This window comes from Cnephaeus nilssonii, assembly GCF_951640355.1.
Source record: "Cnephaeus nilssonii genome assembly, chromosome: 17".
Classification (NCBI taxonomy): Eukaryota; Metazoa; Chordata; class Mammalia; order Chiroptera; family Vespertilionidae; genus Cnephaeus; species Cnephaeus nilssonii.
In genome coordinates this window covers 37,828,273-37,853,527 of record NC_137088.1, presented here as the reverse complement: position 1 = coordinate 37,853,527, position 25,255 = coordinate 37,828,273, and the positions used below count along the sequence as shown (strand labels likewise).

General features: G+C 48.8%; 1 protein-coding gene across 2 annotated transcripts; it reads right to left on the bottom strand.

Annotated features, from left to right (window-relative positions):
• Nucleotides 1–1,163: 1,163 nt before the first annotated feature.
• OXTR (oxytocin receptor) lies at nt 1,164–23,769 on the bottom strand. 2 transcript variants are annotated; one of them, XM_079794830.1, is made up of 4 exons: nt 23,509–23,769; nt 22,869–22,934; nt 21,618–22,706; nt 1,164–6,086 (listed from the first exon to the last, which is right to left on the bottom strand). In XM_079794830.1, exons 3-4 carry the CDS (start codon nt 22,534–22,536, stop codon nt 5,839–5,841), a joined length of 1,167 nt encoding a protein of 388 aa, XP_079650956.1. In that variant the 5' UTR covers nt 22,537–22,706; nt 22,869–22,934; nt 23,509–23,769; the 3' UTR covers nt 1,164–5,838. The 2 variants fall into 2 exon arrangements, with proteins under 2 accessions (XP_079650956.1, XP_079650957.1); XM_079794831.1 differs by lacking the exon at nt 22,869–22,934.
• Between the last annotated feature and the right edge of the window lie 1,486 nt (nt 23,770–25,255).

Genomic DNA, 25,255 nt, shown 5'->3' with positions numbered 1-25,255 from the left:
ATACATCCACCACCTAGGCTCCACAATGAACATTTAACTGCTCCTGTTTTGTCACATCTCTATCTGTCCACCAATCTCATCTTTCTCTGTGCATTTTTAAATAAGCTGCAGATATCAGTGTATTTTGCTCTTAAACACTTCATAATCAATCCCTTAGTTTTTTCCAAATGAGAAAGTTACAGCCCAAAGAGGTCAGCAGACTTGCCGAAAGGTGCACAGTAGCCAGCATCCGCTCTGCCCCAGCCCACGCCTCTTTGCTCTACGAGGGCTCTGCACATTCTCACGTGGACATGGCGAGCCAGGCTCCTCCTGCTGAAAAATACTGAAGCATCCTCCTCCAGGGGCCTGCCCTTCCAACACCTCTTGAAATCATTAGGCCATAGTTTCACAGTTGGAATCTTGGGTTACGTGGAGATTTGTCACCATCTTGGCATTTGCTGAAACCTGATTTGACTAGGACTCCAATTTTTCAAGTTCGCTCTCTTTTGCTGGGGCAGAGTATGGCAGGTGCTCAATTACCTGTGAGGTTCATGGAACTGGAGAAAGGACACCCCCTTAGATGCACATATGTCTCAGTTCTGTTCCTTCCAGGAATCCCTTGAGAAGCAGGACATGGAACTGCACCCCGGGGAGTGGGGGGTGATGTGAATGGGCCACAGGAGGGAGGTGGAGATCCACTCCCTCTTATAATCTGCACCCAGGGAATGAGGGACTCTTGGTTAAAATGAAGGTTTGGGGCCCAGCTCCAGCGTGTGCCTCAGTAGTGGTGACAAGAATGAACACAGACCCATTTGTGATTTCACAGGTGGCCCCTATATTCCACTTGAGGAAACACTTGTTAGGGTCCCTTCAAGGTGACAATCTAGAATCCTATTAGACTGTGGCACACAGTGGAGGTGGTTACATCATACAAGATGTTTGCTTCTGGGATGTAGAATGTTTTCTGAGAATTCTGATTCATGAGAGGACCTGTGCCCAAGGACAAGGGGACCAGGACCCACCCGCCCGCCACAGCCCAGATGCACCTCTGTAATAATCAGGCAGGTAAGCATGCAGCTCCGCAAGGGAATTCAAGTGTGTGAGCACCAGATATGGTCATTGTTCTTGGGAGTGAGAAAGAGGACAAAACAATGTATGAAAAAAACAAGTTTATTAGATGCACCTTTCGTAAAGCAGCGAATGAAGCAGACATCTCATTGCTGACCACACCACTCACCACTTGGCACAGTACACGAGAGCCACCACGGCAGAACAAAATCAAGGAATTCACATTTTGCAGTAAGTGATATTTCATTGCAATTAAATTCAAAAAGGTTAAGCACTTTGAAACCAGGATCTTCATTTAAAAAGGCAGCTTCCTGCAGTCTCAATCCATAGACCCATCCCGAGAGGACACCAAACTGTGTGACAGATTTTTTTTTTCAGGGCCGAAAGAAATAAGGCTCAGAGTCTTCAAGTATTCACATTCCACGTTTGACCATCAGAACAATGACACGTTCCAGAAGAAAATCTGTGTGCTCCAATCTCCTGGCACTTCCAGCCACACACTGGGCTTATAAACTGGAGGAAGGAAACGACTGAGCTCCAGGTAGCATTCTGGACCCCATGCTCTTTCCTCCAGGCTTTTGTTGGGGAAAGGCTAAGAAACAGTGAAAATATTCTCCAAGATGAGCCTGGGAAGGGGACGTGTATGGCCAGGGGTGCTGCTGAAATCAAATGTCACTGATTTGTTACAAAACACAGACGCCTGCGCCATATGAGACCCAAGGTACCATCCAGAGCTTGCACAGAACTAGGAAAGTGTCCCAGTTGGTTCTGGTGCCCAAGAACCTTGCAACTCCAGGGTTCACGGGAAGGCTGTGCCCCAGTCAGAATAATATACTGAGTCAGTCTCCTTGATCCCCAGTGGCTTTGTAGGCTGCTGGGATGACAACTTCCCTGGGAACAGAGGAGATGGGGGCATCTCTGGCTGGTGAGCAGAGAGGCTCAAATGCCAACAGACCCCACCCTTGCTGCATGTGCAACCAATGCCCCTGGGGTCCTGTCCATGGGCACCGAGACTCTCACCAGCATCCTGTTTGCTTCCCACAGAGCAAGTTGACACTCTCAGAGCAGCCACATCAACACTGTGCAATGCCTCTGTGTCCAAAGGTGATGCTCAGTCTTCAGTCTCCAGTTCTTACTGCAGACCTGGGCTAAATGCTGAGACTTGAACACTGGCATGTCAGGGCCTGCCTCTCTCCTCCCTGTGCATGTGTGTGTAGACTGCAGTGTGAAGGGGGAAGAGGAAAATTTGTATGCAGAGAGTAGCCTTTTGGAAATGCTCTTACTGTACCACAGTGAGTCCAAAAACAGGTGTGGAAATTTCAAAAATTTACAGTGCCCCAGAGTGCCATTGAGCTGGCCAGTCTCAGTCAGAAACCTCTGATCTATAACGTATTTAACAACTTGTAGGTATTTTTTTGGATACCGTTATGTTCTACCTCAAGGATGAGAGGACATTTGAGAACATGTTTACCAAGTGAGACCCTTGTGAGTTGTCTTTTTAAATAAAATATAACACCTGCAGCCACAAGGCCTCCCAGTGCCCTGCTAGAGTAGGGTGGGCGTCTCATCACTGCTGGTCCTCTGGCCAAACTGGAAACACCAACTCTCGCAGAAAAACTAAGTATGGAAACCATGGGATTCCCCGAAATGGTGAGTCACATAGAGAAACAAAAGTGCTGGGACGTAAGAGATTCCAAGGAATTCATCCTTCAAGCTAAGTTGAGCTGGTAAAAATTTTTGTTTATTTTTTATTTTTTTAAGTGTTTGATTCAGTGGTTTTTAGAATATTCTCAAAATTGTGCACCATCACTACTAATCCCAGAACATTTTCATCACCCCAAAAAAGGAACCTTGTATCTATTAGCAGTCACTCCCCATTCACCCCAGCATTCGGCTCCTGGCCACCACTCTTCCATAATCTGTCTCTATAGATTTGCCTCTTCTGGATATTTCACATAAATGGAATTATATAGTATGTGGCTTTTTGCAATGACTTCTATCATTTAGTATAATGTTTTCAAGGTTTATCCATGTTATAGTATGTATCAGTACTTCATTTCTTTTTATTCTGAATAACATGTCATTATAGAGATATAAATTTTATTTATCCATTCATCAGTTGATAGATATTTGGATTATTTCCATTTTTGGCTATTATAAATTATGGTGCCACAAACATTTATGTACCAGTTTTTGTGTGTATGCTTTAATTTCTCTTAAGTAAATACCTAGGAGTGGCATTTCTGGTGTTTTAACTTTTTGAGCAATTGCCAAATTATTTTCCAAAGTGGATGCACTATTTTACATTCTTACCACAAGCAATGTACAAGCATTCCAATTTCTTTACATCCTTGCCAACACCTGTTATTGCCCATCTCTTTGATTACAGCCATCTTAGTGGGTATGAGGTGGTATTTCGCTGTGTTTTTGATTTGCATTTCCCTAATGAATAATAATACTGAGCATCCTTTCATGCACTTACTGGCCAGTTATATTATTTTCTTTGGAGAAGATATAAAAATGTCTATTCACTTGTTAATTCAAATACATGTTTTGCCCATATTTAATATTGGCTTATTTGTCTTTTTATTATTAAGTTTGTAAGAGTTCTTGATGTATTCTGGATACAAGTATATTATTTGCAAATATTTCTTTTCTTTCATTCCATGAGCAAGCTGTCTTTCACTTTTTTGATAGTGTCCTTTGAAGCATAAACAATTTGTGCCCATTTTTATGAGGTCCAGTTTATCTAATTTTCCTTTCCTTGTGCTTTGGGTGTCATATCTAAAAAACCATTGCCTGATCCAAGGTCACGAAGACTGATGCCTATGTTTCTTCTAGGAGTTTTGTAGATTTAGCTCTTACGTTTAGGTCTTTGATGCATTTTGAGTTAATTTTTATATTGAGTGAGAGGTAGGGGTCCAACTTCATTCACTTGTATGTGGATAGCCAGTTGTCCCAGCACCGTTTTTTGAAAAGACTATCATTCCTATTAAATTCTCTTGTCACACTTGCCAAAAATCAACTGGCCGTAAATGTAAGTATTTATATCTGTATTCTCTATACTACTCCATTGGTCAATATGTCTGTCATTATGCCAGGACCAGCTGTTCTGATTACTATAGCTTTCTAGTACATTTTGAAAGCAGGAAGTGTGGATCCAATTTTGCTCTTCTTTTTCAAGGTTTGGTTATTTGGGATTCCTAGCATTTTCATATGAATTTTAGGATCAGCTTATCAATTTATGCAAAGAAGCCAGCTAGGATTTTGAGAGGAATAAGATTAAATCTGTAGACCAATTTGGATAGTATTGTTAAGACCCAGGACAAAGGATGTCTCTCAATTTATTTAAGTCTTCTTTAATTTCTTTCAATGATATTCTGTAGTTTCCAGGGTATAAGTCCTATATTTCTTTCATTGAATTTATTTCTATTTTGTATTCTTTCTGATACTATTATAAATTTAATTATTTCTTAATTTTAGTGGCATATTGTTCATTGCTAGTCTAAAGAAATACGATGACATCAAGCAGGTAGTGAAGCAGGCATCAGAGGGTGCCTCAAGGACAGCCTGGGCTACACTGAGGACCAAGTTGTCTCCTGTGACTTTAACAGTGACACCCACTCCTCCATCTTCGATGCTGGGCTGGCATTGCCCTCAATGATCACTTCATCAAGCTTGTTTCCTGCTATAACAATGAATTTGGCAATAGCAACAGGTGGTGGGCCACATGGCCTCCAAGGAGTCAGAGCCCCCTGGACCATCACCCTCAGTGAGAGGAAGACAGGCCCTCAGCTGCTGGGGAGTCCTTGCCCCAAATCGATCCCCCAACACACTGACAATCTCCTGACCTCCACAGTTTCCATCCCAGGCCCCCTGAAGAAGGGGAGGGGCTTAGGGATCTCCCTACCTTGTCATGTACCATCAATAAACTGTACCCAGCAGAGAGAGAGAGAGAGAGAGAGAGAGAGAGAGAGAGAGAGAGAAGAAATACAATTGATTTTTATATAATGACCTTGTACTCTGAAATTTTGCTGAACTCATTAATTAGTTTTCATGGGTGTGTGTATGGGTACAAATTCCTTAGAATTTTCTATGTACAAAATATCGTGTTATCTACAAAGAGATTTACTTATTTTCCAATTTGGATGCCTTTTACTTCTTTCTTTCTCACTTGCTACTTAAATATTAGCTTGTTAAAGATTTTAAATCCAAGTTTTAATCGGCTGCTTGTGCCAAACTGCCTCCTCGGGGAATCTGCTGTTCCCAGGGCCATCCTCTGACAAGAGGATGCTGGGTCAGCCACGCAAAGGCAAACACCCTCTGGGGTCAGGAGGCTATGAGCACCACCACCCCATTTGGGGTCCTGCTCCCACTCCTTACTCCAAGTTCAGGACACTAGGCTTCCACATATAATTAGACACCAATCCTACACTTACTACTTTTCACAAGATCACAGAATAAAGGAGAAAAGAGATACTGGAGTGAAAGTACAGGTCCGGGAAACATAAACAACCCACCCAGCAGCCAGGCAGCAGTGGGGTCGGGGTAGCAGAAGTACCTGTGGGAACCCAGGGGAGATCCAAGGACAGTCTGGTGACTGAGTCACCCTATCACCTTCCCCCATGCAGACCACGTCCCCTCCCGTGTCAGGATCCCACCCCACACAAGCTGCCCCGAGGTGTGGAGGTGTACAAACTGAACGGTACCTATACACATACGGCCACGGCCACCAAGGGGCGGACTGTCCTGTCACACAACCTGAGGGAAAGAGGCAGTCAGCCAGGCTGGTCACAGGGAGGAGAGCTGCGAGGAGCTCCTCTGGCTGGAGCTGTGCCGGCTCAGGACAAAGGTGGAGGAGTTGCTCTTTTTGCTCACGCTGGTCTCCCCAGGCCGAGAGCCCCTCCGGTAGCTGGAGGAGCAACAGAGGACGCGCTGCACGAGCTCGTGGAAGAGGTGGCCCGTGAAGAGCATGTAGATCCAGGGGTTGCAGCAGCTGTTGAGGCTGGCCAGGAGCATGGCGATGATGAAAGCCGAGGCTGCAGGAGGTGGGGGTGCAGGGAGAAAGAGAACAGGGCATCAGGACTGGAATGCTAACCACTGTTTCCTGAGAGTAGCTTTTTTCTGGCACCAGGAGCTGGGCCACAGACAGAGAACTAAAGAGACAAAGTCTGGCCCTGGCTGGTGTGCTCAGCGGTTAGAATGTTAGCCCATTCACCAAAGGGTCACAGGTTCGAATCCTGGTCAAGGGCACGTACCTAGGTTGCAGGTTCAATCCTGATATGTCTCTCTTACATCAATGTTTCTCTCTCTTTTTCTTCCCCTCTCTTCCTCCCTCCCTTCCACTCTCTAAAAATCAATGGAAAAAATATCCTCTGGCCCTAGCCAGTCTAGCTCAGTGGTTAGAGCATCAGCCCGAGGACTGAAGGGTCTCAAATTCAATTCTAGTCAAGGGCATATATCTCGGTTGCAGGCTCCCCGGCCCTGTCCCAGGCGCATGCGAGAGGCAACCAATCCATATTTCTCTCTCTATGTCTCTCCCCATCCCTTCCACTCTCTCAAAAAAAATCAGTGGAAAAAATATCCTTGGGTAAGGATTAACAAAAATAAAATAAAATAAAGAGACAAAGTCTGCCTTCCTTCCACATCCTTGCTCTTGTTATGCACTCACACTGCCCCCCAAGCCCTCCCAGGCTCAGCCAGCCCTGGAAGGCTTCAGGTCATTCTCTCATCAAACACTTCCCCACTGCATGCTTCCACCAGCAGGCGCTGCCCTCCTCACGGCCACCTGTTGGTTCACCACTCACCCAGTAGGTGTGAGTGCCTACAGCTCAGAGTCCCAGAGCGCAGAGTCTGGAAGCTGCCAGACCTTGTTTGTATTCTAGCCCCATCAGGGACAAATGATTTCAACTCGCCCCAAACTTCTGTTTCCTAATCTCTAAGTGGGGACAAGTGTACACAAACCCCACAGGAATGCTGTAAGGATTAATGAGTGCCCAGAACATAGTTAAGTGCCCAATACATTGCTGGCTGCCACCACAGCCATGTGCCAGCACCAGGCTAGGCACTGGGAACACAAAAATAAAATGAGTGGCACCATGAGGTGGGCACACTGAGGAGGGATGTAACTTTCTAGGAGCGAATCACAGCGGGCCCCACAGAAACCAGCATTGGAGCGGACACCTGAAGGATGCTCATGAATGCTCCAGGAAGGAATGGCACAGGCAAGGGCATGGTGGCCAGGAAGTGGATGCTCTCTGTGAAGATGCCCCTAAGAGCACTGCTTTGACATGACAACAAACTTTTACTACAATAAAAAAAAAGGGACACTAAAATTAAATGAGGCACTGTGTACGAGCCATTATCCTGAGGACTTATTGAGTTTCAGGCAGAATTAGTGATCAGCAATCAACTTCATGACATTACTTATCAAAACTGTCACAAATTTAACCTCCAAAGAGAAAGAGAAGTCCTAACCCTAAATACTTCTATGTAGTAGGAGGGGAGAAAAATCTGGGTTTCTTTCAATGGACTTAAATCAGACAAACTTCAGACATGTCCCATCAACAGAGGACAGGCAGCACCTCCAAAAACCCAAGGAATCGTATTCTCAATGATTCTGTTCACAACCACATCCTCATGAGCGAAGCAACTGCAAAGGCTGAGAAAATCCTCTGGTCTTCCGTCTCTTCTGGGAAAAGTTTTCAAAAAAATAACTCCAGGACTCAAAAGCTAAATCCAGGAAGGGATTTTTCATGGGAATGCTGGAGTTTTGAGATCTAGATGCCACCATACTAAAAAAGGGCCACATACTAAACCTGACAAGCTCAGGGGAGGCCTGCATGGCGGGCCTTACAGACTCAAGAGACGGAAAGGAACCACAGAAGATGGTCTGATCATAAAAATTCCTAACTAAAAGCGGGTAATGGCGGGTAGTCACATCCTAGGCCTGTAGCTTCCTTGACAAAGGTTAATCTTTACCTCAAGTGAGCCTGTGTACTGTCTTTTTGTAACTAAGATAACATGCCTTTGAAATAGGAGTAATGTTCTTTCGCAGACCCCCTCAGGGCACACCCCCGCTGGGAGACCATGGAACCCCTCATTGTCATCTTGCTCCCTGAATACCATCTCTGTGTGTTGTAAATGTAACTATCCTGTACCCACCAATGTAAAATAAGTATATGTCTCTCCATTTTGCTTTTCATGCAATCCCAGAGATTTCCCTACTTTACTCTCTCTCACCCCCTTAATCTACCATCAACCCCGTTACGGCTCCTCCTTTGATGCTAATGTATGAAATAAACTGCCATTTTCTGAAGCACTTTCTCAACCTGTTGCGATTTTGCTTCCAAGCAACTATAGTGAGTTTGACTCAAAAGAACTCACAAAAAGTCTCTACAGGTCTGGGCACTTCTTATGCCAACACCACCATCAATGCAGAATAGAGCTATTGGTCTGCAACGAGTCCTAGCACCAAAGGGAGGAGGGCGGTTGTTTGTGAAACAAATTCAGTGGTTCTCAAAGTGGGGTCCCCCAGATCACCGGGAACTTGTTAGAAAAGCCGGTTTCCAGGCCCTACCCTAAACCCAGGGAATCAGACTCCTGGGGGCATGGTTGAGTGGTTGGTTGTAAACAGCCCTCCAGGGGAGTCTGACGCACACCCAAGTTTGAGGAGCACTGGTCTGATTACTTGGTGCACCTGGAACCAAAACAAGCTAAGGTAGACCAAAAAAAAAAAAAAAAATCTTGCAAAAGAGAACGTTTAGAGAACAAAAGAGGAAAATCAAACCCTTAGACTAAAATAATTTAAAAGAGAGAATGAAGAGGGGGAAAGCCAATAATACTGAATTTTTCACTTTCTAGAAAAGAGAATGAAAAATATATTTGCTCTGATTTGAATGGGCAAGAAGATGAATTTAAGTTTAGAAATTCTGGTGAAATATCACCAAGACTAAGAATACATCATAATTAAAGATATAAAATGAAAGAGGCAAAATCAACACATAAAAGTCAAATTTTTAAAAGGCATCGAAAATAATCTATCCAACACCAGGGGGGAAATGTAGGCATCTGAGGCTATAAAATGGGATAGAATGAAGTTCAGGCTTAGACAGAAAGGCACCGTGTTTTACCTAGCTGTGTAGTTAACAGTATAATCTTAGTTGATTTAAGCTACTTGCCTTCATTTAAGCTACTTGCCTCACTCTTATGTGTGGATCTTTGTAATTTATTTATCCTATTTTTTTAAAAACTTACATAAACAACAACACAAAAGTAAACAGCTGATAAATTCTGAGCAGCTGGCCAGCCTGGGTGGGAGGCATGGGGCCATGGCCAGCACCTCTGCCCCCCACCTGGTGGCCACAGACACGAATAACTTGCCTGGCCACGGATGACCCTCTCTAAGCTGATCCTGCTCACATCAAGCTGCCAATGCTAAGGACACATTTGGACTTCTTTTAGTTGACACATATCCTAATCACCCAAGACCTGAGAGTCCTCCCTGTGGTGGAATTTCAAGCCATCAACAGGAAGGAGAGCTACTTGGAAATAAAAAACAAGGACTATGGTGGACATTTCAAAGGGGAAAAGCAGCAGGAATAACAGACACACAGGTGAGAATGCTCCAGAGAGAGCATTCAGACACTGCCAGAGCTGGAGAAGGGCAGTTTCATGGGAGAAGAGACTGGAAAGAGCTGGGCTGAGGAGGACTTTGAATCCAGGCTGAGTCTGAACTTGAATCTACAGGCAATGGGCAGCCACTGAAGGTTCCAGCAGACGAGTGACTGCACCGCAACTGCTCTCTGCGCTTACTGCATCTTGTTTAGGCTACAACATTGCCCTTCCATAGGGTTGTTACAGAGACCTATACCCGCCTCCCTCACCCCAGCCTACTTGGCCTTTTACAGAAAAAGTTAGCCAATCCTTGATGTCTAAAGAGGGGCCGATGTTAAAAAGCATAGAAAAGGGCTCAGAAAGGGGAGGAGCAGACCCCCAGGGCAAGCTCAGCCCACTGTTCCCCACATTAACAGGAGTACCAATCTTTGCTTTCAAGTTACCAAGGCCTGGCACAAATCTCATTCTGCCACTTTGCAACTGTGTGCTCTTGGACAAACTACCTAACCTCCCATAACCTCAGTTTCCCCATCTGTGAAACAGGAATAATAAAAATAGCTTCTTTACAGAATCCTTGCCAACTTTAATTAGACAGGATTCCAAGTGCTCACCATGACTCCTGGCACTCAACTCCAGTAAACACTTAATAAAGCTTAGCAATTGTCATTACTACTACAATGATGTGAACGTGCTCAATAAATGTTACTTTTCTTATCAATACCAGAGTTAGTGCCGATGCATGTGAAGCAACGGGCTGGGCTGTGTCTTGGCATCTGAGGCAGCCTGGTATGGGACACAGGACAGAGGACACTTGAAGGAAAACTGAAGGAAAAAAAATATGAAAGGGCTTTGTGAATGGCAGTGTTTGTTCAGTACTTAGCATTATTATTATTAACTACTAGCCCATTGCAGGAAAATTCCTGTAATAGGGCTTCCTGCTGCACTCTCCCCAGCCCAGCCTGCTTTCCTCCCTTTTCCCCACCCCGCCTGCTTGCTTCTCCGCAGCTTCGCTCCCTTCTGCAGCGCTTGGCTTCTTTCTACGCTGTCTTGATATGCAAATTAACCGCATCTTGGTTGGGTTAATTTGCATACTCGTCCTGATTGGCTGGTGGGTGTGGCTTGGGCGCAGCGAAGGTGCGGTCAATTTGCATATTACTCTTTTATTAGGTAGGATGGTTATGAGATATGATTAACTGAATAGTTTTTTTAAAGCCCAAGGTCTGGGGACTCCTGATCCCAGGCTGATTAAAGAAAGTGTCCTTTGCTCTTTTTGCCATGATTTCAAGGATTAAAAATAATAATAATAATCAAAACTCAGAGCCCTGGACTGGGTTATATGACACCAAAAGAACTTTAGATAATCTGTTTTGGAAAAATCTTACTCTGCCAGAAACCCAAAAGGGAAGGTGGCAGCAACTCTCCAATGGACCCCCCATAAAAATAACACCTTTCCCCAGGACCAGCCCTGAGTGCCTTCATACTGCTCTCTGGTTCCTGCCTAGAAGGGAGGGCAAGTGGGAGGCACTGGTCCAGGGATTGGCCCTCACACCTGCTGGACCTCAAGCTGGGAGGAAAGGAAGAGGGAGGAGAAGAAAGGGGAAGGGGGGAGAAGACAGAGGGAAGGGGGAGGGGGAGGGAGAGGGAGATTATGAGACATCCATGTATCCTTTCATGCTACTCTGGATGTCAGCCACTGAGTCAGGTCTGGGGACCTGCCCTCAAGGGATTTACAAACACCAGTGGAAAGAGAGAAGTACAAGACAGGCACTCTATTACAATGGGAGTGGCAGCATTTGGGGGAGGAGCTGGTGGGCCCAAGGCTGGGGACCACAGGTGATTTTTAAGGAGGAGCTCCAAGCAGGGAAGGTAAGCAGAAACGGCCATGTACCAAAAGCAGACAACTCATGCTGGGTAACTGTACCCCAGGAGACAGAAATCACTCTGTATTTCCACTTGGCACTGTGATTCATGGAGAGGTGGGCGGCTGAGGGCCACTCCAGGACTGTCTGCCTGAGATCCGCCTACCAGGCCCGGCTTTACTCAAGCCAGGAGAAGTCCCCTGTTTGGATATCCCAGCACTCCCTCCACTCAAATTTCCCAGCACTCCTGTCACTGAAGGCCCAAATTAGCCCAGAACAGCTGACACGCAGCTGCCCGAGGCCTCTCTGGGCTGTGCTGTCCCTGAGGCGGTTCACATACAATTTAAAGACATGGCTTAGCTGACATCTCTCCTTTCATCTGAATCAAATCAAGCTCATCAACTTTTATACTCCAGAAACCATCAACTAGGTTCAAGGCCTCCCCACTGCCCCGTGTCAGTATCCCCACGCCCACCCCCACCAGCCCCCCATGAAATCAGGAATTAGGGTCTAAGTCCTTTATTCCTATGGGAGCTGTGTATAACTTCACAGTTGTGGTCTAAGGAAGACCTTTTTCTTGTTTTTACTGTACACGTATATAAAGACTGAAAAGCAGTATGTATTACAGAGTGCCTTCTTTGAAAAGACCACAATTTGACAACATTGGAATTGTTCTAAAAATTGGAATTGTTCTAAAAATCACAAGTGTGTGATCATCCTATGTATCATAGGGTCAGGATTAACAGCCAAATTTGTGGGCTACAGAGTGTTATGTGGGCTTCTATTGTGTCACTGCTCAAATCGAGGGGACATGTGCTCTCTGGACAGAACCTGAGGAACAGCCACATTCTGAAAACAGAAGGGCAGGGGCCTTTGGGCAAACGACCAGCCCTTTTCTACCCCAAGGGGACAACAGGGCCCTGCAGCCCATTGGGCCATATGTGTAAAGGCAAACTGAACGTTTTGGTAAAAGAGAAAAGATATGAAAGACTTACTACTCAACGGGCCAGCTCATGGGCAGTGCAAAGACACCACCTGGATGCTTGTTAAAAATGCAAACCACACCCAGTCCCCCTGAATCAGAATTTGCATTTTAACAAGATCCCCCACATGATTTGTGTGCACACTGAAGTTTGGGAAGTATTCCTCTATTAGGAGGAAAATAAAGTAACTGTCCAATGATCTCAACATGGCTTCTTTATATAGCCAGCTCCTACTCATCCTTCAAAACCCTTTCCAAATGTTGCTTCCTCTCTGAAGTCCTACTGATTTTTCTCCCAGAAAGAAAATCAATGAATCCCTCTTAGGGCACTCACAATACTCGATAAATACTTCTCATAGTATCATCCCTTCATACCATTGTTATTTATGTTTATAACCTGTGGCTTTCATTTGTGGCTCTGTCACTGGCGAGCAAAGACTTGAACTGAAGCATGAAATTAGCAGACAGAAGTCCTGATAAATCAGCCACCTCCACTAGCACATTGAAAGGCAAAAGGACAATTTCCCAGCTTGATGACAGGAGATGGCTCCTATCAAGATGACTGGACTCAAATGCAATTCCCTCTAGAAAAATTAAGTTCACACCCGATATCATGGTCAGGTGGAGAGAAAGAGAAACTGGATGAGCAGTGTGAGGCATGGGCCCTGGAGGGCAGAGACCGTGGTACGGGAGCATCTGGCAAATGGGTAGAAAACTCCAGCTTCCGGGGAGCACTCTATTCTTAACCCCGCAGTGGCCAGGAGTGAGGATCACAGGAATCAGGGGCTGGGACACCGAAGACCACCTGGTTATGCCCCATTCCTGCCCACCTGTCACACCAGGGTCCCCTTGTTTCCAAAACCCAGAGCTAGAACCTCCCCACCGCACCTCCTGCTGTCTCCTCCATTTCGCTTTACCTCGTGACACTCTCACTCCCAGCATCCCTGGGCTGGCCACCATTCCTCTACTGAGACTGCAGCCCCTTGGCTACAACGCTGCTCTTGAGCTCAAAACAATTCCCGCCCCCTCGCTGCACTGACTTACCTCAGGACCCTGGCCCATTTTGAACTTTCTTTTTTAAAAGCTAACATTTATTGCCCTAGCCGGTTTGGCTTAGACCGAAGGGTCCCAGGTTTGATTCTGGTCAAGGGCTTGTACCAGGGTTGCAGGCTCCTTCCCGGTCCAGGCCCTGGTCATGGCTCCTGCAGGAGGCAACCAATTGATGTGCTTCTCTCACATCAATGTTTCCCTCTGTCTTTCACTCTCTCTAAAAATCAATGGAAAAATATCCTCAGGTGAGGATTAAAAATAAATAAAATAAAAGCAAACATTTATTGAGCACTTACTATATGCTAGGCACTATGCCACTGGCACATTCCACCCCCTTCCCAACCTAAACTCTATTCTCAACCCCAGAAAACTGAGGTCTAGGCAGGTTTGGGGGTCACTGCTGCCACTCCATCTGACTACCCCACGGGACATAAGACCCCAATGCCAGCCTGGCAGACACTGGGGGTGTCCCTCCCAGAGGTCCATGGTATACCCAGAATTCTGTGGCCAACCTTGGCCTGTCACACGATTATGAATACAGCAGCTGTTGGCCTTGGGAGGGCAGGTGAAGGCCTGAGGGGGGCTCCCTGCAAGCTCTCCTCACCGAGGGCTAGCAGACGCAGGCAGGCCGTGTGGACAGAACCCTCGGGGGACACTGAATAACTGGTGGTAGAATGAACACACTGGCGTTCAGAGGAGGAGGGAGACCCCCAGCTGGGGAGACAGAGAGTTTCATGTAAGGGGCCCTGGAAGAGGCTGCCAGGTGCCGTGTTGGGGTTGTCCCTGCACAGCTCCTGAGAGCACCCTTCTCACAGACCCTGAGGTCAGTGGCACCCCCTGGAGGTGTGCACAAAGCAGCCCACACTGGAACTGGGCTCTGAAAGATGGGTCTCCACAGAAGAGACGGGGGTGGGCCCTCCTTGGTGAGAACACCGTCAGCGTGAGCGCCAAGCAAAAGGACCTGTGGGAAGTGGCAAGTCGGCAGGCCTGGAAGGGGACACGAGGCCAACGGGCCAGAGCCCAGGCAAGGTGACAAGGCGCACTCATCTGCGGGATGTCAGTTCAGGCCAGGCCTGCAAGTAGCTCTAAACCACTGCTTCTCAGCCAGACGACTCTGCCCCTTCGGGGACATGGGCAATGTCTGGAGATGGTTTTGGTGGTCACACGGGGCGGCGGGGGGGAGAGGAGGGGTGCAGTAGCATCTAGTGGGTAGGGCCAGGGATGCTGCTAAACGCACTACAGGGCATGGGACAGCAGCCCCTCCCAACGCCACACTAAAACAAAGATTACCTGGCCCCAAATGTCAATAGCCAAAGTTGAAAACCTCCGCTCTCAACCAAGAAGGTGGTAATGAAAAGGAAAAGGGAAGTGGGAGGTGTGTGTTGAGGTGTAGGGATCAGTGGACAGCAGGGAAAGTCAAGCGACAGGCGTCGAGCCCTGAGTGCTGAGAGGGCAGTGCCAATACGGCCATGAGGCTGGGTGCTGCCGGAAGGAGCCCAGGGGTATCCGGGCCACAGAGTGGGTGCAGGGCTCTGGTATGGTGCGCCTGGGACAGAGCCAGGAATCAGCTTTTTAAACAAGTGCCAGCAGATCCTGACTCTCAGGCAAATAGAACACCCTGAAAATGCTGGCCTGGGACAGGCCCGGTGCAATCTAGCAGTGTCTGACATGAGGTGACTGGGTTCAATCCCAGCTCCATCACTTACTCAATGTGCTCCCTGAGCCTCAGTGTCCTCATCTGTGAAATGGGGATAATGCCCCTTTCCCTGGCTATGTTTGGGTGAGGAGAAAAGATGGGGCCAGACACAGGGTCTGGCACTTAACAAGGGGTGGTATTGATATCAGCTAATCCAACTCCTCACCTCACTGAAACTGATGCCCAGACAGGGCACCGTGTCCCATGGGGAGTACCATCTCCATTGCTCAGATGGGAATGCCCAGAGGCATGCCCCACAGGGACTCCCATCACTTCCCAGTGCTGTCTCGGGGTCCAGGGACTGGGGCTGGTGGAGACTGACATACAGGGTCCAGCAGAGCACAGTTAAGCCTCCACCCAACCCCCAGAAGTGAGCCTTACGGGCTTGCCTTTGCCTCCAACTGCTAGCGTAACGTGGTGGGGTCATCAGGCGGGCCAGCCCCTGAGGCAGCTGACAGACCAGCCCTCACCCCAGGCCTCCCCGAGTCCCTCCAGAGAGCTGATCTCCTCCCACAGACCCTCCCACAACCCCTGCCCCCTCTCCCCAACCCACTCAGACACCCATCGAATGGGAAAAAACATGTAGCAAAGCCTCAACCAACAGATTTTTATTTTTTGCTATTAATCAAATCTTTAAAAAAAAAGAAAGAAAAGTAAAGTCACCTTCGGCCAGAAACTCAAAGGGAAAACATTAGCACTAGCCAAGAATGTAAAAGAACTCGCAATTGCTTAATCAGACAAGAGTATGGTCCTCAACTGTCCCTCTAATTGCAATTTATTGCAAGAAGGGCCAAGCTAAGACCTCCCTGTCCAGTCTCCTCCAGCCCAACCTTTCCCACCGCTCTCCCTATCAGTGGTCCCCTGAGGAGCAGGCCCCGCTCCAAGTTGCCCAGCCCACCCACACCTTGGGCACAGAGTCCTTACAAGGTGGCAGGCCACACTGGAGGGGCCTTGGTTCCACACAAACAGGGAGGGGCTGGGAAGCTATTATCTGATGGGAAAACACTTAAAACCCGGCCTCTAGTGCATTTCAACCTTCCTTCTGGTACAACACTCCTGACAGATGTTTGGCTGCCCCCGGTGATGGGGCATTTACTTCTTCACCAGGCAGCCAGTTCTGCTGTTGAAGGGCTGCTTAGAAAGTCCTTATTTCTCTAAGTCCTACTCTACACACGCATCCCTGTCCTTTCTCCTGCACCTCCCTCCTCCATATCCCACGTATCTGTTCAACAAGCATTGCTTGAGATCCCAATGGGTGCCCAGCCTGTGCTAGGCACCAGGCACACACCAGTGAACAGGACAGGCAGTATCCCTGTTGTGACAAGGCTCACAGTTCACCTCTCCAGTCTTAACTAGTCTCTCCTCCACATACCAACCTGCCTGGACACAGAGCCTATTGTCCAGCAGGCTCTGCCTGCACCGCTTCCCCCTCCACCTAGGCTCTCAAGAGAAAAATGTCCATCCCCTCCAGCAGGAATAACTGCCCAAATCTCAGTCAGCCCCAAGAATGCAAACAAGACCTTTGACATGTAGAATGGGGGCGGGGAGAAGAGTGACCCTGATCTTGTGGCCCCCACGTGCCACCAGTCACAGCATGTCATCTTCATAACTCCACGAGTTGGCTACCTTTGTTATGCACAGGAGGAAGCGGAGGATCAGAGATGAAACCACTTGCTCAAGGACACACAGGAGGAAACAGCCAGCAGCCTCCAAACACAGGCCAGCCGTGTTGCCCTTTCCCTGCACCAGGGAGCCCAGGCCCTGCTCTGTTCTCTGGGCATTTCTTGCTCCTGTGGAAATCAGCAAGTTCGAGGGAAAAAGGGACTATTCTGAAAGATGAATATGGCTCATCTACAAACTGTGAGTGAGATTTTCCTTTAATTCAAAAGCTTCTCCTCTAGCTTCCCGGCTTCTGAGAATGGTGACTAGACAGGAGCCACTGCTGGTTGTGTTCAGGCAGCATATCCCACCCTATCTGCCAACCTGCCCCCCTTCTCTCTCACCTATGCCCACTGGTGTGGGCATTTCACAAGGGACACATTGGAAGGGGAGAACTAGGGACAGAGATTAAAAATCAGCTCACCACACCCAATCCGCATCCACCAACCCCTGGAAAAATGGACACACCCTTTCTATCTCTTCCCTCAGAACTACCCCAGGGCTGAAGTTCTTGGGACCAGCAGCAAAAAAACTTCAGCAAGTTCAAGGGGGAAGGTTGGTGCCAAGTCTTTGGCTGTGGAATTTGATTCTGAAGGATACAGGATGGGTGTCTGGTCTCAGCCCTAACTTCTGCAGTCCCCAGGCTCACCTAGTCAGCACGCGGGCATGTGGCTGCTTTAAAGGGGGGGAGCTCATTAAATTACCACCATGTGACCTGTCCAATACCTGGAGGCTATTGGACAGGGCAACCCGCTATCGCTCTTACCACTCATTGTTTTTTCTTCCAATCAGTGGAAATATTGAAACTGAGTTTTCCTCTTAGATCGGCTCTTAGGAAAAGGAAGCCCTGTGTGCAGCTCACCTCCACACAGACTTTATCTTTATTATTACTGTGATTATAATTGTCTTACTCTTTTGTCCTCTTCCTCTAAGTTTCGTTATGTCTACTTTGTCTTGCTGCAATACATGAATCTTAGTGCCCCACCTCAAATTATTTTTGGAATAAGGTGAGCTCTAAGCCCATAAAGGCAGCCCTTGGTTTGAATGAAGGTGTAGGGGTTGGGGGACAGGGCAGTCAAGGGAGAGCACTGTAAAAGGGGCACCTGGGTTTGGAGAGAACACCTGAGAGTGAGCCCTGCTGGAGGCAGGGACCTATATCCTCCAAGAGGCCACGGGACCAGCTGCCAAGGCCAGCATGACTTCCCCAGCCACTCTGCTCTGGAGCTGCTTCTGTTTTCCAGATGAAGCTACTGGCAGGAAGAGATCCCACGTCTGGCCGCTTCTGCCCCAGTCTGAGCCTGTCTGTCCAGGGGTTTCCCTGAAGAATGTCCCACTGTCCACCAGCTCCCTGAGCTCCCTTCTCCACTCCCAGGCAATAAGCAGAGCAAGGAGCCCTGATCTAGGTATTTTGCATCTCTTATAAATCACCTTCCTCTTGGACACTAAAGTGGGGGCTGTGCACTGATTCCATTTTGCTGATCAACATCTCCTGAGTAACTTGAGAGCGGTCTCTCTTTGATTCTTTTTTTTTTTTTCTCTTTGATTCTTTCCTTAATGCTTGACGATAGTTTCTAGACTGAGTCATATCTCCAAGGTAACTGTAAATACCATCATTCTGATGGCCCAGCCGGCTATTTGCAATTATCTAGATTAATGTCAAGTGGGCACAGGATGTGTATTCTGGCTGAGCCCACGTCCACTAGGAACCCTGCATGCCTTGGCCAGGCTGGTGGCCAGAGCCTGAGTCCTCTGTGCTCGGTGGGCCTCTCCCACGTGGGCTGGTACCTGCTCCTGGCAACACGCTGGAGGTTGGGAGGAGGTGCTGGCGACATGTAGCCACGAATCCCCTGGGGTCTGCATTTGTACTCTTCTCCAGCACCCAGGAGAGAATGCCCCGGAGGACAGGGGACCTGGGCTTTTCATGTGAGACCCACCCTGAACTAGGAAAAAGCAAAGGAGCAAAGGGAAGAAAGACCTGAGGTTCCGATTCTGAGAGTCCACGTCTTTCCCTGCTCCTGGAGCCTGAGCATGAGCCCATCTCTATGAAGGCCTCACCCCAGGATATCCTCTGGGGACCAGAAGGGCTCTGCCCTCACTTTACCCAGGGGCACTTTCTCTTCTCTTTTCCTATGTCTTGTTTTTAAGACAGACAAATAAATTGCTTGGTGTACTTTTTGTTGTTATTATATTAATACTAACCCAGGATATTTTCTCTCTCTTTTTTTTTATTTTTTTAGAAAGAGTGGAAGGGAAGGAGAGAGGGAGACAGGGAGGAGGAGGAGGAGAAGAAGAAGAGAGAGAGACAGAGACAGAGACAGACACATGGACAGGTTGCCTCCCACATGGGGCCAGGTTCAAACTTGCAACCCAGGTACATGCCCTTGACTAGGAATTGAACCCGCAACACTTCAGTGAGAGGGCTAACATTCTAACCACTGAACACACTGGTCAGGGCAACTTGGGGTACTTTTAAAGTGTAGAAAAAATATACACTTCACTGAGTGATTATGACATTTGCTGGCCACATACTCTCAATCTTTGGGGAGAAAAATGAGAAAGAGGAGAGCAGGTGAGGGGGACGGACAACAGGACGTGATATAGGAGAGAGGGAGGAGGGGAAAAAATCATTAGGGAGGAAAATAAATGGGAGAGGTGAGGAGGCTACAAAGAGAGAGGAGTCAGAGTATTTGCCGAATGAACAAAATGAATGCTGAAATGTCCTCGCCTAAAAAGTAAGACACTGAGGGTCAAGGGGAAGTGGGGATCCCTCACCGAAAGTCCCACAGCTGGTAAGGGTTGGAGGGAGCATTAGATCCCAGGTCTCCCCAATATCCACCCTAAGGGAGCGTCAGCCTCACTTCCTCAAGACCTGGGTATGGTCTCTCCAGGAGCCTGCCCAGGAATGAATGGCCTGGTGCCTCATCTTACTTACAACACCTCACTGCTGGCTTCTGCCCAACCTAACTCCCGAATAAGAACCCTAGCACAGGAAGAAAAGGGAGGTGGACAGGAAACCCCAGCTCTAGTGGCTGCTCTGCCTCTGACTTGCTGTGTGACCTGGAAGAAGTGCCTTCCCCTCTCTGGATCCCTGAAGCCCCTCTCTAAGGTGTGACCAGGGACTGGGTGATGAAGCCAGGCTGGCTTTGCTGAGTCCTCTCAGCAACCTTACCCCTCACAGCTAGATTGGCATAACGAAGGTGCTCAATAAATATTGAAGACAATTGACCCAGGAATAATGCTAGACTACCGGGGAGGGCTGGGAAAGCCAGGAGTCTGTGGTTTGGGGGAGAGAGCAAAGCAAAGTTATCCAGTTGAGTGAAGGGAGATTTCAGTTTGCGCCGGATGGTTGTGTTTGAGACTCTTGGAAGCAGTAATGATTATATCAGGAAATGGGACATTTGTGCTGTCTCAAAGGCAGATAGGATAAAAGCAAACCCCTTGGTATCTCCTGACAAACACTGGAGTCCCTGGCATCCCAGTGCAGTTTTATGTGCTAACCCTCAAACAAAAAGGTGTGAGTTATTCACCACCACTGATTACCCCTCCTGCTCTTGGCAAATTGTGGGCAATGAGACAGCAACTGCCTGGAGCTCCCAGCCACCCAGAGACAGCCCCTAGCGCAGTGGTTCTCAACCTTTCTAATGCCGCGACCCTTTAATACAGTTCCTCATGTTGTGGTGACCCCCAACCATAAAATTATTTTCGTTGCTACTTCATAACTGTAATTTTGCTACTGTTAATGAATCGTAATGTAAATATCTGTGTTTTCCGATGGTCTTAGGCTCTACAGCAGCGGTTCTCAACCTGTGGGTCACGACAGGTTGAGAACCGCTAGCAGGGTCGCCTGACATCAGCCAAACTTGGACAAAAACATTAAAAAATCATTAGGGAGGAAATCATTATACCCAGACACCAGCCAAACTTGGACAAAAACCCCTGGCCACCCTCAGCACTGACCTCCACAGTCCTCCAACTGGAGGGCAAGTTCCCCACCTATAGAAATCACCCAAATCTCCCTTCAAATTTGAAAATGTGGGTCCTTGTTCCCTTCCCTTCCCCCACAGCCCCAGCAGAAGCACATTCCCTAGCCCCTAGGCTTGCCTACAGCACCCAGTGTTATTCACCTCTCTACCACTTCCACCAAGCCAGGGCTCAGAGACTCATGGCCACCTCCCCAGGATGCCCCACCCAGCACCCTATCAGCACTTGGTTAGCCCAATTGAATCGCCCATCTCCCACTGCCCTTATCCAAACCAGAACTTGTGGGTTCTGGCTGACTTGAACTTAGAATGGAAGTTCAACACAAAGTGAACTTAAAGTGGAGGGATCTTGAAGTTGGGCCCGGGTTCAAGAGTGACCTCCACCACTCCCCAACAATTCTTAAACACAGTCACTTGAACCTCTGTTTCCAGGTCCGTAATGAGGAACCATTACCATGTGCAGCCCAAGGACCGTGCTAAGGACTTTATGTGCATTTTTCTCTTTTCCTTCCCCTACTGCCTAGTGAGAGCTGGTATTGTCATTTTACAAAAGAGGAAGTTGAGGCTCAGGGAAGTTATGCCCAAAATCACTTGGCCAGTGGATGATGGAGCCATGCATAAACCAAACCCAGCTCTGCAGGATTCCCACCCACCCCCAAGAAGCCCCCAGACTCCTGAATGTGCCGAGCCAGCGTGCTAGCTCCTCCCCGTCTCCCACCCCGCGCTACCTTCCTTGGGCGCATTGGCGTCCCAGACGCTCCACATCTGCACGAAGAAGAATGGTGTCCAGCACACGATGAAGGCCAGCACGATGATGAAGGTCATCTTGACCGTGCGGATCTTGGCCCTGGAGATGAGCTTGACGCTGCTGACTCGAGCCAGGGCCGCTCCCTCCCTACTGCCCGCCTTCGCGCACTCCAGCCCCTTGGCCGCCCCCTCCGCCGCCGTCTTGTTCCGAAAGTTCTGCCAGATCTTGAAGCAGATGAGGCTGTAGCAGGCGGTAAGCACGATGACCGGCACGATGTAGACGGCGAGGGTAATCCACGTGACGTAGGCTTTGGGCCCCCAGGGCTGGATGAAGCCCGCCCAGCAGTCGAAGACGCCGTCGGCCACCTCGCGTATGGAGAATATGTGCACCTGCGGTGCGCTGGCCACCAGGCAGCCCAGCCACGTGATGAGCACGGCCAGGCGGTCCGTGCGGCGGCGCAGGGTGCGCAGCGGCTGGCAGATGGCCAGGCAGCGGTCCAGCGACATGAGCAGCAGCAGGTAGGTGGAGGCGAACATGCCCACAACCTGTAAGTACTTGACCAGGCGGCACAACAGGTCAGGGCCGTAGAAGCGGAAGGTGATGTCCCACAGCAGCTGTGGCAGCACCTGGAACACCGCCACCACCAAGTCGGCGATGCTCAGGTGCTTCATGAAGAAGAAGAGGCGCGAGTGCTTGTGGCGCGTGGTGCGCAGCGCCAGCAGGACGCACGCGTTGCCGCTCAGTGCCAGGAAGAGGATGAGGCACAGCACGGCCACCTCCACGCGCGCCAGGGCCTCGTTGCGCTGCGGCCCATGCGTGCGGTTGCCCTCTGCCCCTGGCGGCGCCGCACTCCCATTGACCACCTCAGCGCTCCAGTTGGCCTCAAAGGTGCCCTCCATGACCGTGGCCACCGCTGCGCGATCCTGGCCTTTTGGTGCTTTTTAAGACGTGATGTGACGCGATGGGGCGGGCCCGACGGGGTAGGGCCCAACGGGGGCCTCCTGGCGTACCTGGGGGCGGCTCAGATTTCTCTCCGGAGACTCCGAGGGCAGATCTGCTGGGTGGGACCCTGAAACAAACCCCCAGTGCCTTGAAAAGACCACCACGGTTCTCTCCCGATGCACAGCGCAGGTGTCCCCTTCCCAGGACCCCAAATCCTCTGAGACTCGGGGTACAACTGCCAGCCCCGGGATTGCTCAGCCACCACCCCAGAAATCCCCGTTTGAGGTACCTCTTCTGAGCCGCTGGAAATGACCGCGAATCTATCGGACCGCCAGTTCCTTCAGGGATTCAGTCGCTTCGACAGAGAAGGGAGAGTCCTAATCAGCCACTTTGCCCCAGGACTAAGACGCCTACTAAACCAGCCACCTTCCCCAGGGATCCCCAAACTAGCTACCCGCCCTTAGGACTCTCAGCACTGCCACCTCCCGCGAGACCCCCAAACCTTTCCTAGTAAATGTTTCTCCAGTTACTTCCCCCGGAGATACCGGCCAGCTCTTGCCTGGAAAACCACAGCTCAGGACCATCCTGCAACCTCCTGTTTCTAAGACGTTTAACCATCCCCCCACCCCCGAATTCCTGCCTCAGTATCTGCCTCCAGGACGCCCAACCGCTGTTCCCAAAATCCCTCCAGCGGGGGTCCTCCAGGCCCAGTCACCTCCCGAGGGGCGCTTCCCTAACCCAACACCCTCGGGCATTCCAACGCGCGTCTTGGTCCCGAGAGTCATGGGCTCTGTCACTTTACAATCTCGGGCACCCCGCGCGTCTACAGGAACCCGGAGAGCGAGGCACTTCACCACTTTCACTTGGATCCGAAATGGCCCATCAGTCCCAGCCATCCCATCCACGGAGGGGCAGGAGGATCCAGCTACCTGCACCGAGTCCACAGACTGGCCTGAAGTTGGCTCCCGGAGTTCCACCACCGCGGAAGGCTCCAAAGATGCGTGCGCTCCCAGCCCAGGTTGGGGTGGCTGCGTTGGCGCCGTCTGACACTAGACTGAGTTCTTGCACTCTGGAGCCTCCGCTGGAATCCCCTCTCCCGCAGCCTGATGTTCGCTGATGGGGACAGAGGCGAGTGAGGAGCGCCGCCAAGATTGGTGCGCGAGGACAGCCTGCGGTGTTGTCTGCCGGGACCGCTTTGCTGCAGCGAGTGGCCGGGGCTGCACCACCAAAGAGACCCGCCGGGGGGCGCAGAAGGCCGACAGAGCCGACCCCCGCAGAGCCGGGTTAACTCACTAGGTGTTGGCCTCTGAGCGGTAACCAGCAGGTTTATTTCTCAGTCTTAAAACTGGAGGGAAGGAACTTGTAAATAAACCTGTTGGTTTCTTCCTTTCTTGGTTCAGAAGCTGCAGACTTTCAGGCAATAGGAGGCTTGAATAACAAGTGTTTTCCCCGAGTAGATGGTGATGAAGTTGCAAAAGCATTTAACTGATATTTCCCATATACCAGGTAGGTTAATTTCAGCGCTTTTTTCCCCGCTCCCAGGGGCTTGATGTGGTGGATTTAGCAGTGAATCCAAGTAAATCCTTGCTTTGGAATACTTTAGCTCATATTTCCATTCATGAGGAATTAGAAATGCTGTCTGTTCTAATCAGCATGGGGAAAGGTCTTTGCTTTTTAAGTTGTTTTAGGGAGAGATCTCACAGGGGTGGAGGGTTATATCTTCATTTTAAAGTGATTCTGTTTATATGGGGCCCTAAATCATTTCTGCCTCCTTGCCATGCTTCAAAATTAAAATCTTAAATAGTGCCACAGGAAGGTTAAATGTAAAGACTGCTTCTCTGGCTCCTAGCTCCTTTTCTATTCTAAAATCGTTTTTTGGACTAATTTACAGTGGCAAGAACAAAGGCAGAAGAAAAAAAGTGAAGATTCCAAAATGAACAGAGCCCTTTAAAATTTATTAAATGCGTATTTCCTCCTGACATTTCACTTCTCCTTTTAATTATGTGGATACAGCTGAGTTAGCCAAGGACCCTGTTTCCTGATTCCACAATTACAGTCCGATGCCAAGACTCCGGGCAGACCCTTAGGCAGCCCTGGGCCTGCGATTCCAGTGGACTGAGCCTTTTAGGATGGGCCTGGGAATCCCATTTCCTGCAGCATTGTGAAGGGGCGAGAGGCAAGAGTTGTCTTTTTCTTGCCCTTGGGATTTGTTCAGAAAAATATTGTTTAGAAAAATTCAATTGAGTCCATTTTAAAGATTGTATTGGCTTTATTTAATGATTCACGAATCAAGCAGCATCCAGTCTAGCAGACAGAAAGCAGCTCAGAGGACTCTTACAAAATGAAAGACTTTTTATAAGCGGAAGGGAGTGGGAACAAGGCGTTATACTAGGCAAAAAGCGGGTTAGTTATTGCAAGGTTACTTTCCCTGTAGGGGATGATGGGTTTATCAAGTAGGTTACCTAATTAGTGCTGATCAGAGGACTCCTGGCCGGTTTAAGATTCCATCTATGGCAGAGTCAAACTGCAATTAGGTTAAATCTCAGTTTGGCAATGTTGGATTTAGCATAAGTAACTTCACTTGAGGCCTGTTGTCTTGTTTTTTAATAATATTAATAGTATCTGCCACACAAATTACATATGAAAGTTTCAGATCACCCTGGACCTCCATTTCTG

Coding starts and splice junctions, on each gene's coding strand:
- OXTR (XM_079794830.1), bottom strand. CDS start 22,536: ATGGAGGGCACCTTTGAGGCCAACTGGAGCGCTGAGGTGGTCAATGGG. Junction 6,087..21,617: donor CGCCAATGCGCCCAAGGAAG/GTAGCGCGGGGT, acceptor CACCTCCTGCAG/CCTCGGCTTTCATCATCGCC.